Source organism: Triturus cristatus, chromosome 1_2 (assembly GCF_964204655.1).
Source record: "Triturus cristatus chromosome 1_2, aTriCri1.1, whole genome shotgun sequence".
NCBI lineage: Eukaryota > Metazoa > Chordata > Amphibia > Caudata > Salamandridae > Triturus > Triturus cristatus.
In genome coordinates this window covers 900744947-900759276 of record NC_140580.1, presented here as the reverse complement: position 1 = coordinate 900759276, position 14330 = coordinate 900744947, and the positions used below count along the sequence as shown (strand labels likewise).

The following is a 14330-nucleotide window of genomic DNA, read 5'->3' as shown; positions in this document are numbered from 1 at the left end:
TGAGAGGTGGGAGTGGGGGGGGGGTGCGAAGGGTGGAGGCCTGCTGCTTTTGTTACTGGTGGCAATATTGCTCCACTGCTGAGACCGACCCCTACCCTTCCAGACTCTCAGGAAAAAGGCCGATGCCCGCTACGCCCAGTCCGGCCCTGGCTGTATACAGTAGCACTGCTTGGAAAAACAGTATAAGCACTTGTTTTATTATTCCAATATTCCTCTTCTTTTGCAGCTACTAGTGGAGTTGGCCAAGGTGAACATAACAATTGGCTCGCAACCCGTCTACTTCAGCAAGGATGGAGACTTGCCAGTGGGCTATGACCTCATCATGTGGGATTGGAGGGGAAGGAGTCACGTGCCTTTATTTCACGTGGTTGGACAATACGACTCAACGCAGAACTCACTGCAGGTCAACGGAGATGGGATTCGCTGGTTCACAGGAAGTGATGAGGTGAGAAGAAACAGACTAGATTGAGAGGTCATCAATATCTTCTGATGACTGTGCAATATGATGTTGTTAGAATAACCAGTACTTGTTTAGTAGGCGCATATTATCTTCATAGGTTAAGTAGTGTCGACATGGACAGCATTTTCCGACATCATATCCACCTGAGAGTGTTCGGTTCAGTCCAGACAGTTCTTTTTCACTCTGTCACTCTGTGTGTACTACGCGGAGACAGAGTGCTTGTTAGTTAACTTGAATACACTGCTTCAAGGTGAGCTATCTCTCGCTCTATCTCTCTCTCTCTCTCTCCTTCAGCAAACTAGCCCTCAGGCTCACATTTGACCTGAGGCACACTCACTCTTCCCTAGGCAGTTTTCTGCAAAGCCTTGAAGGGCTACGCTGTACTTGCTGATACCAGAGACCAACTTTTAATGATGATCGCACAGCTACTGAGGAAATCACAACTGCAAACTGATGCCCACAAAATACCCGGGGCCCAAACTCTTGCTCAGAAGCCGGCGGCCAGAGCTACGAATACCGAGTACCAGGACGGCAAAGTCTTGTTTTCACCTCATGCCTCTTTCATCCAACACCAGACCCTCGGTGGCCCTTTACCTTACTCTTGCAGTTTATTTTTCAATCCTGCTTTCTCCATTTGTGACTGTTTTTCTTCTTTCTATTCCTTTTTCTTTCGCCGTTTGGAGTTTTTTTCTCTCGTGCTGTGAGTGGAAGACTGAAGAGAAAAAATAAGTGCCAATCCCCAAAAATGAGTGCCGATGAGCCCCAACTGCAACCACCGGCTCAAATAAAGCACTTTTACCAGATTATCTCATTCAAAGAGACTGCTGTACACATTCAGGCAGTCACAAACTGTACCCAGTATATGTTCTTGGTGCTGCCTGCAGCTCTCTCATCTTCCCCCTGAGGTATCATGTCTCCCTTTGAGAGCCCTCGCACATTGTAGTAACTGGCGGTGATGGCGTGGAGGATCCAGCCACTTGCCTGACCTGAGGACCAGCAGGCACATGTGTTGTGATGTTCCAAGGCCATATCACCTGCAGCCACAGTAACTATTTTTGAGGAAGATGATGCTGGAGGTAAGAGGACCTCATGAGGCCTGTTGGCATAAGCTTTTACACCCCCACATTCTACCTTTGTTGTCAAGTGGATTCTGTTGCATCAACATTGAATAACTTCCTAAGGGGCATGAAAATGTTAAAGACACCATGAAGAGATCCAGGTTCCTTCATTATGCTTTGAAGATGGTTCAAAAGGCTTCCAAAGACAAGAAAAAATGACAACTTAGCAATGGCTGTAACAACGCTCAACGCTTGTTTTGATCCACATACAAAAATAGAATATGACTCTTTTCTACTAAGACAAGCCTAAGAAGACGGAAACATTGATGATAAATTTACACTTGTAAATTTACTCACACTCACTCTTACACTTTGTAGTACTGTTACTATGTTTAGCTATTCACCTCTTCCGAGTGTAACGTTACTACATGTGCTTGTTCCCACCCTCTGAAACCAGGGAGTGAAGCCAAATTTACGAGTGTAAAGTTATATTAGTATCTTTTCACCTGTAGGCGGAGGTCTCCCTATGGTAAATTATAAGGAAAAGTAAAAAAGTTTTCTTTTAAACCTAGGACAAATAAAAAAACATTGCAGCACTATTATATTAAAGGTATATTAAACAATAATTAGTTTGAATATTAGTTTGAATATTTAATTATTGTATATATATATATTTTTTTTTTTTACTCTTACCTATGGTAAAATATTTATTTTTATTTAACACATATTAAAAATTACTAAAGGTTATGTATAGAATTAATTTAAATTAATAACAAACATTTATAATAATTAGGCTAAATTTAGTTTTACATTTTATAAAGGTTTAAAAAACTATAATAAAAAATCTTGCATTTTTTAATTATATATAGTTTTGTTTAACATTAACTAAAATGTATAAATAGTTTAAAAGTTGAAATATTCAATGTAACATTATTTCCCATGGGTTGTCATTTTAAAGCCCCTTCTTTATTGTTTGCTCTGGGAGTGTGCTGCAGGACCTATGAGTAGCCATGTGTCAGTGTGAGACTTACTCCAGGTCTGAGCTGGAACACATTTATGACCGTCTAACTGTTTCTTTTTGGTTGTTGTTCCTTTAGATGTGCAAGTTGTAACTAGTAATGGGTTTATCATTTTGTGGGTGGGTTTTTGGCTTACCCTAAACCCCTTCTCTAAACCCTTTTCTTATCCTTTCCTTAATCCCTAAAGTTTTGTGTAGGTATGCCCCATTTTCTTCCCACACTCCTGTTTACCACTAAAACATAGGCATACATGTGTGGTGATCTACGTAATCAGGCAGAGATGTCCACATAGAAAACACAGGGCACCTCCCCATGTAGTTTTTAAATAGCATTTTATAGTATGTGAGTAGTAATTGTTCAGGCCTGCATATTATCCAAAGAGCCTCTTGAGGGATAAAACAATTCTGATAAAGAGCATGAAAGATTCATAGAACTACTGAAAGTCTGAACCACCCATATCGTAGATTCGTTCATAGCAATAAAAGTGAGAGAAGAACCCACAGACTTGGTGAGCTGATATCGGTAATTAACAGCATCTTGTGGTAGTTTTAAGATTAAGAAGGAGCTATCCGGGATGCCCACTCTTTCCCTAATTATTTTCTTCCTTCATTAGTCACTTAGGCAGGAAAATCTGCACAGATCCTATAATACACCGTAACCCTACTTTAATAGGGGCATGAAAGGTCCTTTGCAAACAATGTTGCTCTTTTTTATATATGGGCTGAGTCAATCCCTCCACAATATTTAAACAAATAAAAGGATATTCTTTTGTACAGTATAAATATAGCAAAAATCAAGTGTATCCTTCTCCATATATGCAATGTGATCTGCTAGGTGTTCTCCAACAAACGGATTATTCAAAATCCATTAAATGTCAGGGAATCGCAGTTAACAAAATTGTTCAAAAGTTGCACATATGAATTATTAAGTTTTGTTAAGTACAATTTCTAAATGAAAAGATTTATATTTCATTAGACCAATTGATTAATTTGATTAAAAATATTATTGAGCAAAATGCAAATTTTTTCCATGTCCTCCCGGTGCATCTAAAATCCTTATTTCTTCATAAGCTAAATGGTTGTCCCAGGAACACTTTTTTAGGTAGGAAGAGCTGGTGCATCAGCCTACAAAAGCTTAAAAGGGTATTCAATTTAGTAGGATGGACACGCCAGATATAATACCTTCAGTAAAGTATTTAATTTAGGCTGCTATTTGGTGTTGTTTCTGGTCATTTAATAGTGTCATTATAAAAATGTTTGGCAGCAGATGGTGTAGCATTGTGAATTTGGCTAGATTTAGGAGCTTCAAATGCTTGAAAAATTGGCAAGTTCTGGTGCTTCAATATTTTTGCACCTTTACAGATGACATTAGCTGGGAACGTTTGAAGGTATGGACTTCCTTTAGAAGAAACGTAATCTCCTTCCGAGACGGCTGTTGAGAATTGGGGAACTAGGGAAATTGTTGAACTCTCCTGGGCACTCCTCCCCTCTCCTGGGAGTTTTTCGACTTTTTCTGCATTGCAGGAGCCTTTCAGTGTGTGTGTTTTTTTTCTTTTAAATTGCAGTTCTGGCGTTATTTTGGACTAAACCATGAAACTGAGCAAAATACCAATATGTACAACCAACTTTTTAAAAAATCAATAAGAGAGCAATATTTCCCAGAACCTTAAGTGCTTAAATCAATTATAAATCTGGAATACAAATAACTGAACAGGAATGGAGCTGAGTCCTCCTGGATACGCACATGGTACAGAGTGCCAACAAATTAAGGAGGATTCAGAACAAAACCATGTGTCAATTAAACCTTACTCCTGAAAGAGTGCACATGAATGGTGGCAAGCTCCCAAGATATGCACTTCATACAGGCAGGCATCTGAGTCTTGGAAACACATTTTTTTTTGTCCATTGTTGGAGAAATTTTGGGACAAAGATTTATTCCAAGTTAGCATCTGGATTACAATCCCACCAGAGAAAAGATTGACTTGAATTTGGGATGCTGTAGCTCTTCTAGTAATTCAAAGAGAATCAGACTATTTCGTTTTTAAGGGATCCCTAGTAGCAAGTTCTGTAATCGCTTAGCGCCTGATTATGAGTTTGGCGGTCCTGGAGTGGGCCGCCATGCCAGCGCCCCGCTCCAAGACTGCCGAAACCGTATGCAGACCGCCCACTGTATTCCGAGTAGAATCCTGGTGGGCAGTCCTGTGGTGGTGGTTCCATGGAGGTGCCTTTCAAAGGCTTGTATGTAAGCCTTAGAAAGGCACAGCCGCAGTGCGTTCCAGCACCGTATGGCCTGTGCAGTCCCTGCCCTGCTGGAACTGGGGGTGAAAACAGTAGGGGCCTCTTAGTTTCCTCACTGCCACACTTTTCATGGCGGACTCACCGACATGAAAACTGTGGCTTTAGAAAACTCGCAATATACTTGCCAGTGCCGTAGCGGCACCGCCAAGCATATTGTGGGCCTCAGACCACTGCAAGAATGCCAGCAGCGGTCCTATGGCAGTCCAACAACCCAACTAGCCGAACTGCCACTATGGGTTTAACTCGTAATTAGCCAGTTAGTAATTGATATCATCTGAGGTTTTCCTGTAGACAGACGGAGTGCAAAAATGACCGCACCAATACATTGTGGGGAATGTTTTTCTAAAAGGATGGGGCTGTGCAATTTGTTTAAAAAGTTATGGGCTTTTCTTTTCTATAATGAGATGTTTGAGGATGAAATTAGGTTCATAGTAATCTGTAGAAGAATGTATTACTTTGCACTTTATTATTTTAACAAAGCACTATATTGCCATGCTTAGAAACATTGGACCTCCCTGTAGAGATGGGTATAATTCTTATCCTGTACTTTAAAAATCTCTTACTCTCTCTCTTTCTCTATCTCTATCTTCCTCTCTCTCTCTTTCTCTCTCTGTCTATTGCTCTCTCTCTCTGTAGTCAAAGAAGTACCACATGGATGAGTCCTAAACTTTAGCCATACCATTAACGCTACTTCTGCACACTGTAGACCTTGATCCTGATTTGAACTTTACCCTAATCTTCAGACCTTTAGCACTGACTGTAAACAAATCCCTTAGCACTGACTGGGGTGACTGTAAACAAATCCCTTAGCACTGAACGTAAACGTATCCCCTAGACCGTTACTCCACTCCCTCTTCTATTCTTTACAACTTATATGGCTTCCTTTATGTGAAGTTCAGTGGAATACTGAAGACCTTATTTATGAGACCTCGCAACACTTTAGCTCCACCGGTGCGTCCATTTTTGGGACGCACCGGTGGCGTAAAACATGTGCCATGTTGCACTCTATTTACAAAGTGATGCATCTAGGCAGATGCGTCACTTTGTAAACCCCTGCGCTACATTATACCTGCCTCAGGTATAATGTATGCAGGGTGGGCGTTGCCCCGCATCCAAGCCTCGTAGAAGTGGTGCATTGCAATCTATAAGATTTCAGTGTGCCACTTCTAGGATGCCATTGTGTAAAATCCTTACTCCTGCCTCACAGCAGGGGTAAGGGTGAAGCAGTGCTATATTCATAGCCCTTCCTCTGCGTTGCTGGAGTTGCGTCACGCTTCCGTCAGTTTTGCGCCAACAAATACGTCAGTAATACTCACGTATCTGTCATTCCTTGCGACATGATGCGTCATTCAGTAAATATGACACATCAATCATGTCGCAAGGAGGGCGCACTGAGAAGTGACGCATGGCTGTTTTCACGCACCGATGCGTCACTTCTCATAAATAAGGCCCTGAATCTTTACGTTAAATTTGGTGCTTTGAATGAAAGCCATCTCTATGGTGATCACCTGTACAGGTGCTCCAGACCCAGAGGCATCATGATTATCTTTCGATGGAGCCATGCCAACAAAACAGATGCTGATGATAATGTCATCCATCTTTGTTCAAGGTTTGAATATCCTTCATTCATTGGCTAGCACATACATAAATGTAAGTAAGAATCTGGTAATTGAATAGTACAACTCAAATGATTGTAAAACTTCACCATGTTCATCCTTTGTAAATCTCTGCTTGTTCGTGGTGAACTCAGTTTACGAAATCCACTGTTACACATTCCGTTTTAATCTACAGTCCATTGACTTCTGCATCGTGCACAAAATGATTGAGCCACACCCCTTGAAGAGCTGGACTATCCTGTTCTGCTTTTCATGCCCTTCCCTGGTTCCATTTTGTGCTGCCATACTCAGACCAAGTAAAAGGCTCCGCTTCGAGAAACCGCAATTGCAGCCAAGCTGTCCCATAGCATACACCTCCAAGGTTTTTTTAGGATGGGTGAGTGCTGATGGAATGATTGGGTTTACTTATTTTTAAAAACTGAATTAAGACACCAGACACCCCCCCCCCTCCCAGCCTCTAGATTAATAGGAAATCCTGGCTCCCCCTACTCCCCTTTTGGGACTTCCAGGTCTTTCCCCATCTAAAGCACATGGGGGACATCCCACCCCAGAAGAATATATGACATTACAGCGCGGTGTTTACACTGCGATGCCTTTACAACGCAGGCATTACAACTCAAGTCGTTACAACGACTTGCGCTGGAGGGCGCTGGATTTAGGATTAGTGTGATTTACTATTCCAACTCCAGTCTACGTAGAGTGGGGAAGGTGTTGGATTAGTAAATCATACTATTCCTTATGTTAGAGCGCCATCCAGCGCAAGTCATACGTTGTAATATCAGCGCTGTAAAGGTATTGCGGTGTAAACACCGCGATGTGAACGATGTTTCCCCCCCCAGAAGGATAGCCACCATCTAGGTCACATGCTTTACCGTGAATTCTTAACATATGGTCAAAACTATGTTGGAGTAAGATTTTTTGCGTTGGTGGTTTAATACATCATTATGCTTTCTCTGAAACATCAGTTGGCCATGCATCAGTGCTTAATTTGAGCTGGAGGTGTCCAGTGCTCAGCACCGTCGCTTAATCATGAACGCCGGCGCTTATAGCGCAAACTCGAGCCAGAGGTATTGGAGCATGGACACATTCATTTTTGGTAGGCACGGGAGTTCTGTTTTAGGCGGCGCTAACAAGAGAAATGGGCTGGTGCAAGTTGCCTCCTGAAGAGAGCCCCTGCACTTTTTATTTTTACAAATTAACCACTGCCATGCATACAGTGGAATGCAATGGTATATGGTATTCTTTTGTGAGAAAATGCTGGGTGAATTGTTAGCTACTGGGCATAGCCACTTCGGTCTGGAATAATTTGAAACATATTCCCTGGACTGGTAGTTGTTACTCGTGGGGGTGTGGTTTGTAAGGGGCAAAGAGTCAAGGATGGACAAAGTCAGTTCAATAACCAAGCAATGGCAAAGCCAATTGGTCTCAACTATGAGAGTTATTGGATTTGGCAATGTTTTGTAGACATGCTGTTCTGCAATTTGACTGCTTTGCAGTGTAGCCAAAACTAATTTTAAAAAGCACTATTATGCAGTCAAGGCTAGTGCACTTTTTTTAAAGCGCATTAGCGCTGGATGCATCATAGTCTCTTTTTTAATTACTATTTTAGCCATGCTGCTCTGCAGCCAGACTGCTATACTGCATGGCTACAAGTCATTGCCAAAGTCAGCAATGTCCATGCTGTACAACAGGAACAAAAGGCAATAGCAGAGAAAGTAGTCTCAAAGGCGAGATCTATTTGCTTTGCCATTTCTTGTTAGATCTCGGCCCAACACCTTGGTAATTCTGAGCAAGCCAGTTAATCTCCCCTTGCATGAAAAAGAAAAATAACCATGTCATTTGGCAAAAGATTCCATAACAGAAAAGTCCTATGACATAAGGAAAGCAATTGCGCCCATGTCCATGTCTTAGTGAAAGTACATTTGGAAGCAGATAACATCTGTTGTCACAATAAAAACAGATAACATTTTTTGGAACAAAAAACATCCATTTCAAAGGAGAAAACAGCTTCTTCGAAGTGTGTGTGGCATTGTAAAACATAGCCAGAAATGGCAAGAGGTTCAACAAGGACAACAGGGAAGAAGAAAAAATGAAAATGACACCACAATCACAACGCGCTCAGAGGAAAGACAGCAATCAAGCTGAAGCGATCAGTACTCAGTCCATGCTCCAGCGAAAAGGAGAGGAAGTAAAGCCACCACACACTGGCCAATTAGAATGCAGCAAATAAGAGTGACAGTGAAGCCAACGAATGTTAAGCAGTAGGCAGGCTTCAAGCCCCTTGTTGTATACAATATCTCCAGGAAGCGAGAGCGCATGCAGTGCATGTGCTGTCGCAGGCGAGACCTAAAAAGAATGTTTAAATAAACATGTGAATTTACTAAAAATATAAGAATGGTTTGTGCAAAGTATGTTTTTCCATATACTGAGTGTAACTTAATGTGCTTTCTTTGTTGATAATAACATAAATATTTTTTTTTCTTTTTCTTTTCTGAGGCCCCTCCATCCAATTGTTCTCAAAAGTGTCAGCCAGGCCAGATGAAGAGGGTGAAGGAATACAACTCTTGTTGTTACGAATGTGAGAGTTGTCCGGCTGGATTCTTCCAGAACATCAGTGATGGTAAGCACCGGTAAGAACTAGCTTCAGGTCATCAACTACCTTTTAGGGTCACTGGTCACAGTTTAAAAGTCATACATTGAATTGTGAGCAAACACAAAATTAATATAAGCACAGGCAGGACTGTTAGACTTTAGATCTAAACGTAGACTTACGTAGACTTCAGGTCTAAACCTCGACTTCAAGTTTACACTTACACTTCAGGTCTATATGTAGAGTTCAGCCAGCTCTAAGTTTACCTTTGTGAATCAGGCCCTAACTCTACTCTCAGGCAAAACTCTATGATACAAGCAAAGACTCTTCAACCTAATAATTATTTGGACAGGGAGCCAATGTAGGGTCTTTAAATGATCTGATATACTGCACTCCGGAGATAAATTTAGCAGCACTCTAAATGCAACATTTTGTATCTGTTTCAAGCTTTGAACCACATTGTTTGGAAGTCCTAAATACAAAGAGGTGCAGCAGGATAAGAAAACAGCACAACTCACCGATCTTCTACTCCCTTTCGGGAGCAGAGGGATCACTTTCTGTAGCATTTTTAGGTGATGAAATCAGGAACCCCTGTTGATAAAAGACAAGACTGAGGTCTTCCCATCATATTTCTTGCAATTTACTCTCTAAAAACAGACTTGGCAGAATCGTTTGACAAGGTACTGTATGTGAGCCATCAATATAATACATCTCATATACTTTTTGGGATATTCAATATTATATTGGACAATAACAGTGACCAATCACAACACATGTGGCACACCCCACCAGGGTGCAGGGCATCCTCCTTCTGTTGATAGTGATGTTCAATCTAGAAAACATGTGGAATCCACATAATGGAGAAGAACATGTGTGGTTTTCTAGTCATTGATCCAAGATTCATTTTCGAGGGTATATATGTGGCGATTGGCAGAACACTTCTCACCATGGGTGGATGGTGTGTCTTATCTGCCACATACACTCTCGGATCACTCTCCCGTCTTACTGTACAAGGGAATAACTTTAGGGATCCTACCTGCTGGTGAGGTTTAGGTTTCCATCAGAGGCAGAGAGTCTGCTAGATGTGGCAGGGTGCATATTCTCAGAATATGTTTGCAAAAGCGGACCCGAACACTTAAATCCATTAGGGATCAACTGAATTGTCAAGACAAGCTTGTATCTGATCTTCAGACGTGTTTGAAAAACATGGCAGCCCCACAGTTGCTGAAATTAGTCAGACAAATCTGTCATTTGGAGGGACAACTGACCCTGAGGTAAGATTCTTGAGTAAAGACACAGAGGCACATAGATTCGGTGAAGGCTAAAGACCCAGTAGGAACTCTGACGTGGGTTTGAAGACAAAATTACTGACAGTGAGCCATCACTTCAAATCATAGAGATGGACACCTAGCAAAGTGCACATAAAGACTAGGAAGTGGTTTTATCAGACAGTTATGATCCTGCACTGGAACAATTCACATCCCAAGTAGAGCACTGGATCAAGCTCCCGCTTTCCCTAGCAAGGTGAATTACTATCTTTAAGATGGTGAGAGTGCCAACCTTTCTATACTTATTTATCAATTTACCAACCCTGCAGAATAGTGCATTTAAAAAAACTATGCTCCTCATCAAGGTTGAAAATGAGCAGATAAACAATCATGCCCTAAGCGGGCCAGCTTATCGCTTCCATTCAAAAGGGAGGGATTTTTGGTGGCAGACCTAAAATAATATTATCTTGTTGCATAAACCCACTTTGCAAAATACTGTTATCGTCCATATAGATGCAATCCACATCTGTCTGTTGAAGACCAATCAGACACTGGCACATTTCAATCCATGGCGGCTGACAAGCTCCCCAAACCAGCCTGGCTAATGCAAATGTTGTGATGTACTGCATGGACCTGGAAATCAGCTGGCAGCAAAACAGGCTACAGCTCTACATATTCTCCAGCTGTTCTGCAGATTGGTAATTCCATGTTCCCCTGGCTATTGTGGAAAGAGTGTTGGGTGCACTGAAAAAAGAGAATGATCTAGATTGGACAATTTGTCTGGGGAGGTCTTATTTCTGTCACTTCATCGTTGAAGGGGTGATTTAGATGTGTCCCATTCGAGATGATGGTCAAATTTCAGGTACAATAGGCAGTGAGGGACATATGCTGCAATGTTCCTGCAGAACCTGCTAAATAAACCCCATTAGCATAAATAATACTTGGCCCATACAGGCAGCACTGTGTGTATTAGCTGTATAGTTTGTTAGTGAACGTTTGTCTGTACATTACACACCCCGCACGGAAATTATGGGCTGAACATTTGAGAGGTCCCAGGCTGAATGCATCTCTTTGAATTACAGGCATAAATTATTGCATTACAAAGTTCTGACACACGTGTTCTATGACTGACGCGAATGACAGTAACAATCCAGTGAGGAGTCCGCTTGTTTCAGATGTGTGTTTCAGCAGCCTGACTGTCTACATCTGTAGTGAGGTTGTCCTGGTGCTCAAGACTATTGTATCAATATTTCTGGTGACATGTCAAAATATTTTAAGGTCACCATCCCTCCTCTGGGTGCATTACTGGGCTTTCTAGCTGCGGTACCAAGGCCAATGAGAAAACTGATGGCTCGGGTGCTTCTTCTGGCCGATCTTAGGGTAGAGATGTCTCCACAATACTACAAGATTGGAAATGTTGCTTTCTGCAACAAACTTCCTCCATCCATCTTGACAATATTCATCCTTGGGATGTATGGAACGTATCTCTCCACATCAGATCCCTATCAGTAGCTGTATGGTGTATATTGCGTACATACTTGAGGACACATCTGGAGTAGGTAGAGAAATCTGACAACTATTATGTTGCTGTGTGAAGCTTAATCCATTGCACTGATATTTGCAGATGCTATGACATAGAGGGAGACGGATTGACACCATTTGCAAGATGTATATAAAGTGACTCTTTTGTACGAAATATACTTGAATGACTTGCAAACTTTTCTCTGTATACGAGATTGCTACATATCTGACATTTAATTTGAAGTTGTCATTGGTTCTATGAAAATTATATATTAAATAATATTAAAAAAGCAGCTTGATTGGTTTGAATTATCCAGGTAGTATTGCCATAACTGGATTATCCATGAAATACTCTACATTATTTAAATTCCTTCCATTTGTGTCTTTCCTAGACCCGCATAGGTGTACTCCCTGCCCCACCCACCAGTGGTCTGATGAGAAGAGCACCAAATGCCGGGATCGGACCCTTGAGTATCCAGGCTGGGAGGATGCTGCCAGCATCCTGGTGGCCATCCTGACAGCCCTTGGTCTTCTGCTCACTGCAGCCATCGCAGTCATCTTCATCCGGAACCGCCACACACCAGCTGTCCACAGCGCAGGATGCCTCCCGTCACTCCTGATGCTCTTCTCTTTAACATGTGTCTGCTGCAGCTTCTATTTCTTCATTGGTGAACCAAGTCTTCTCCAGTGTCGAATCCGCCAGCCATTGTTTTCCGGAAGCTTTGCCGTCTGTCTCTCAGTGCTTCTTTCAAAATCACTGAAGGTGTCCAGCATGAGTTTACCCAGAACCTGCCTTTGTGGCCCTTCTTACATGTTTGTCTCTGTTCTTATGAACCTGTGCATCCAGGTGGGACTTTGCTTCTCCTGGTACTTCTGGAATCCACCCGTCGTGATTCAAAACCCCAACATTTCAGCATCCACTCTTCTAGTCGAGTGCCAAGAGGGTTCCTTAACCGGGTTCGGCCTTCTGATCGCTCACAATGGTCTTCTGGCCATCACCTGCTTCATGCTGAACTTCATGGGACGCAGCCCAGGTAAAACCTACCCCACGACCAGGAATATCACCTTCTCCATGCTCATCTACTTCATTGCCTGGGCATTTTTCATCCCTGTCCATGTGACATCCAAGGGGAAGAATGTCCCATTCTTCCAAGTCGGCTCAGGGTTAATAAGTGTTTTTGGTGTTCTTGTGGCCTACTTCATGCCGCGGTGTTACATCATAATGTGCAGACCAGAACTTAACGTGCACCTCTACTTTCAGAGCTTCCGACAGGAGACCTTGACTAATCCAGGTGACACAACTCCTGCTGACCCGGGGCCAAAAGAATGACAGAAAAAATATAAAGACCCTTAGTGCCAGGGTTAGTAGTACCACCCATGTCACGGGATGCATCAAATATTGTCAGAGTATGAATAGGAAAAAAATATTTTGTGTCATATTTGCACCCTCTGAAATAATATAGAGGACAGCAGTGTTCACCCTGACATTAGCTGCTTCAGTTACTTATGTAAAATTGAGTAAAATATATGTACTTCCTTGTATCTTTTTAAGCAGCAAAAGAGGGACACAATTGATGTTTTTATGGATTTCCGGGGAACTTTTTTTCAAAAACATGGATCAGTTTCTTGATTGAGTGCAGGTGGGCCCAAATGGGTGTTTACTCTTTCCCTTAAGCAATATGCTGTAGTGGGATATGAAGGTTTGTTTCTAATCTATCATTGCACGCTCCATTGGTCTCCTCTGCCTCTCAGCGCTCTGTAGTGATCGCAAGGCTACATATCCAGTCCTTTACCAAACTCCTAAATACATAAAAAATTAAGTATGCATCTGCCTCCTACCTCTCAGCTTCCCACCCTCTGAAACCACTCGTTTGGATGAGAGCACTCCCTTAAACAACTCTACAACGTTCAGTTTGCGGGAGGCAGAGTGAATCACTTGGCATTTGAAAACGCAGTGTATCAAACTTATTATTTGGAATAAAAACATTGAAATATCATAAACGTTTTAGTTTCTGGTACAGTAAAATAGAAGAAATGTTGGTATATTTAAAAAAAGGTAAATCAGTGTGTACCATTTTAGTTCATTGGAAGGAAGTTTGCCATATGGGAAACACCAAGTGCATGGGATACAGGATCATTCGCAGGGGCATGTCACTCAGCCTCCCATACGACGAGCAACTGTTTCTAAGATTAAAAACACAGGCCCTGCATGGAAAGGTAAGACACACAGACACAACATCTGGTGCTATCTTGTAGCATTAACTGCATCTTCCTTGTTAAACAGGGGCGGTTTCATCTAAAATCTCTAAATACATGTTCCAGCTTGGGGACGAATGCCCTTTATAAACCTTCCTCTGGCCCTGTATTCACCGTCCAAAATTAGAAGGGCCAAACAAAACTCAAACTCAATTTCAGAGGTCAAAACACAGCACCAAATGCACCACTCTATTCATATAATATAAATAAATCCAAGTCTTCAAGGTAGTACGTTTTCCAAAGAG

At 41.9% G+C, this 14330-nt stretch overlaps 1 protein-coding gene across 1 annotated transcript in view; it reads left to right on the top strand.

The window, feature by feature from the left end:
• The window catches only part of LOC146868266 (taste receptor type 1 member 3-like), a 33590-nt gene extending 20431 nt beyond the window's left edge, over positions 1-13159 (top strand). The window contains exons 2-4 of the mRNA XM_085624099.1: positions 227-445; positions 8947-9070; positions 12222-13159. Of these exons, the coding sequence (XP_085480225.1) occupies positions 227-445; positions 8947-9070; positions 12222-13159 (1281 nt within the window). The remainder of the gene's footprint in view (positions 1-226; positions 446-8946; positions 9071-12221) is intronic.
• Positions 13160-14330: the final 1171 nt, after the last annotated feature.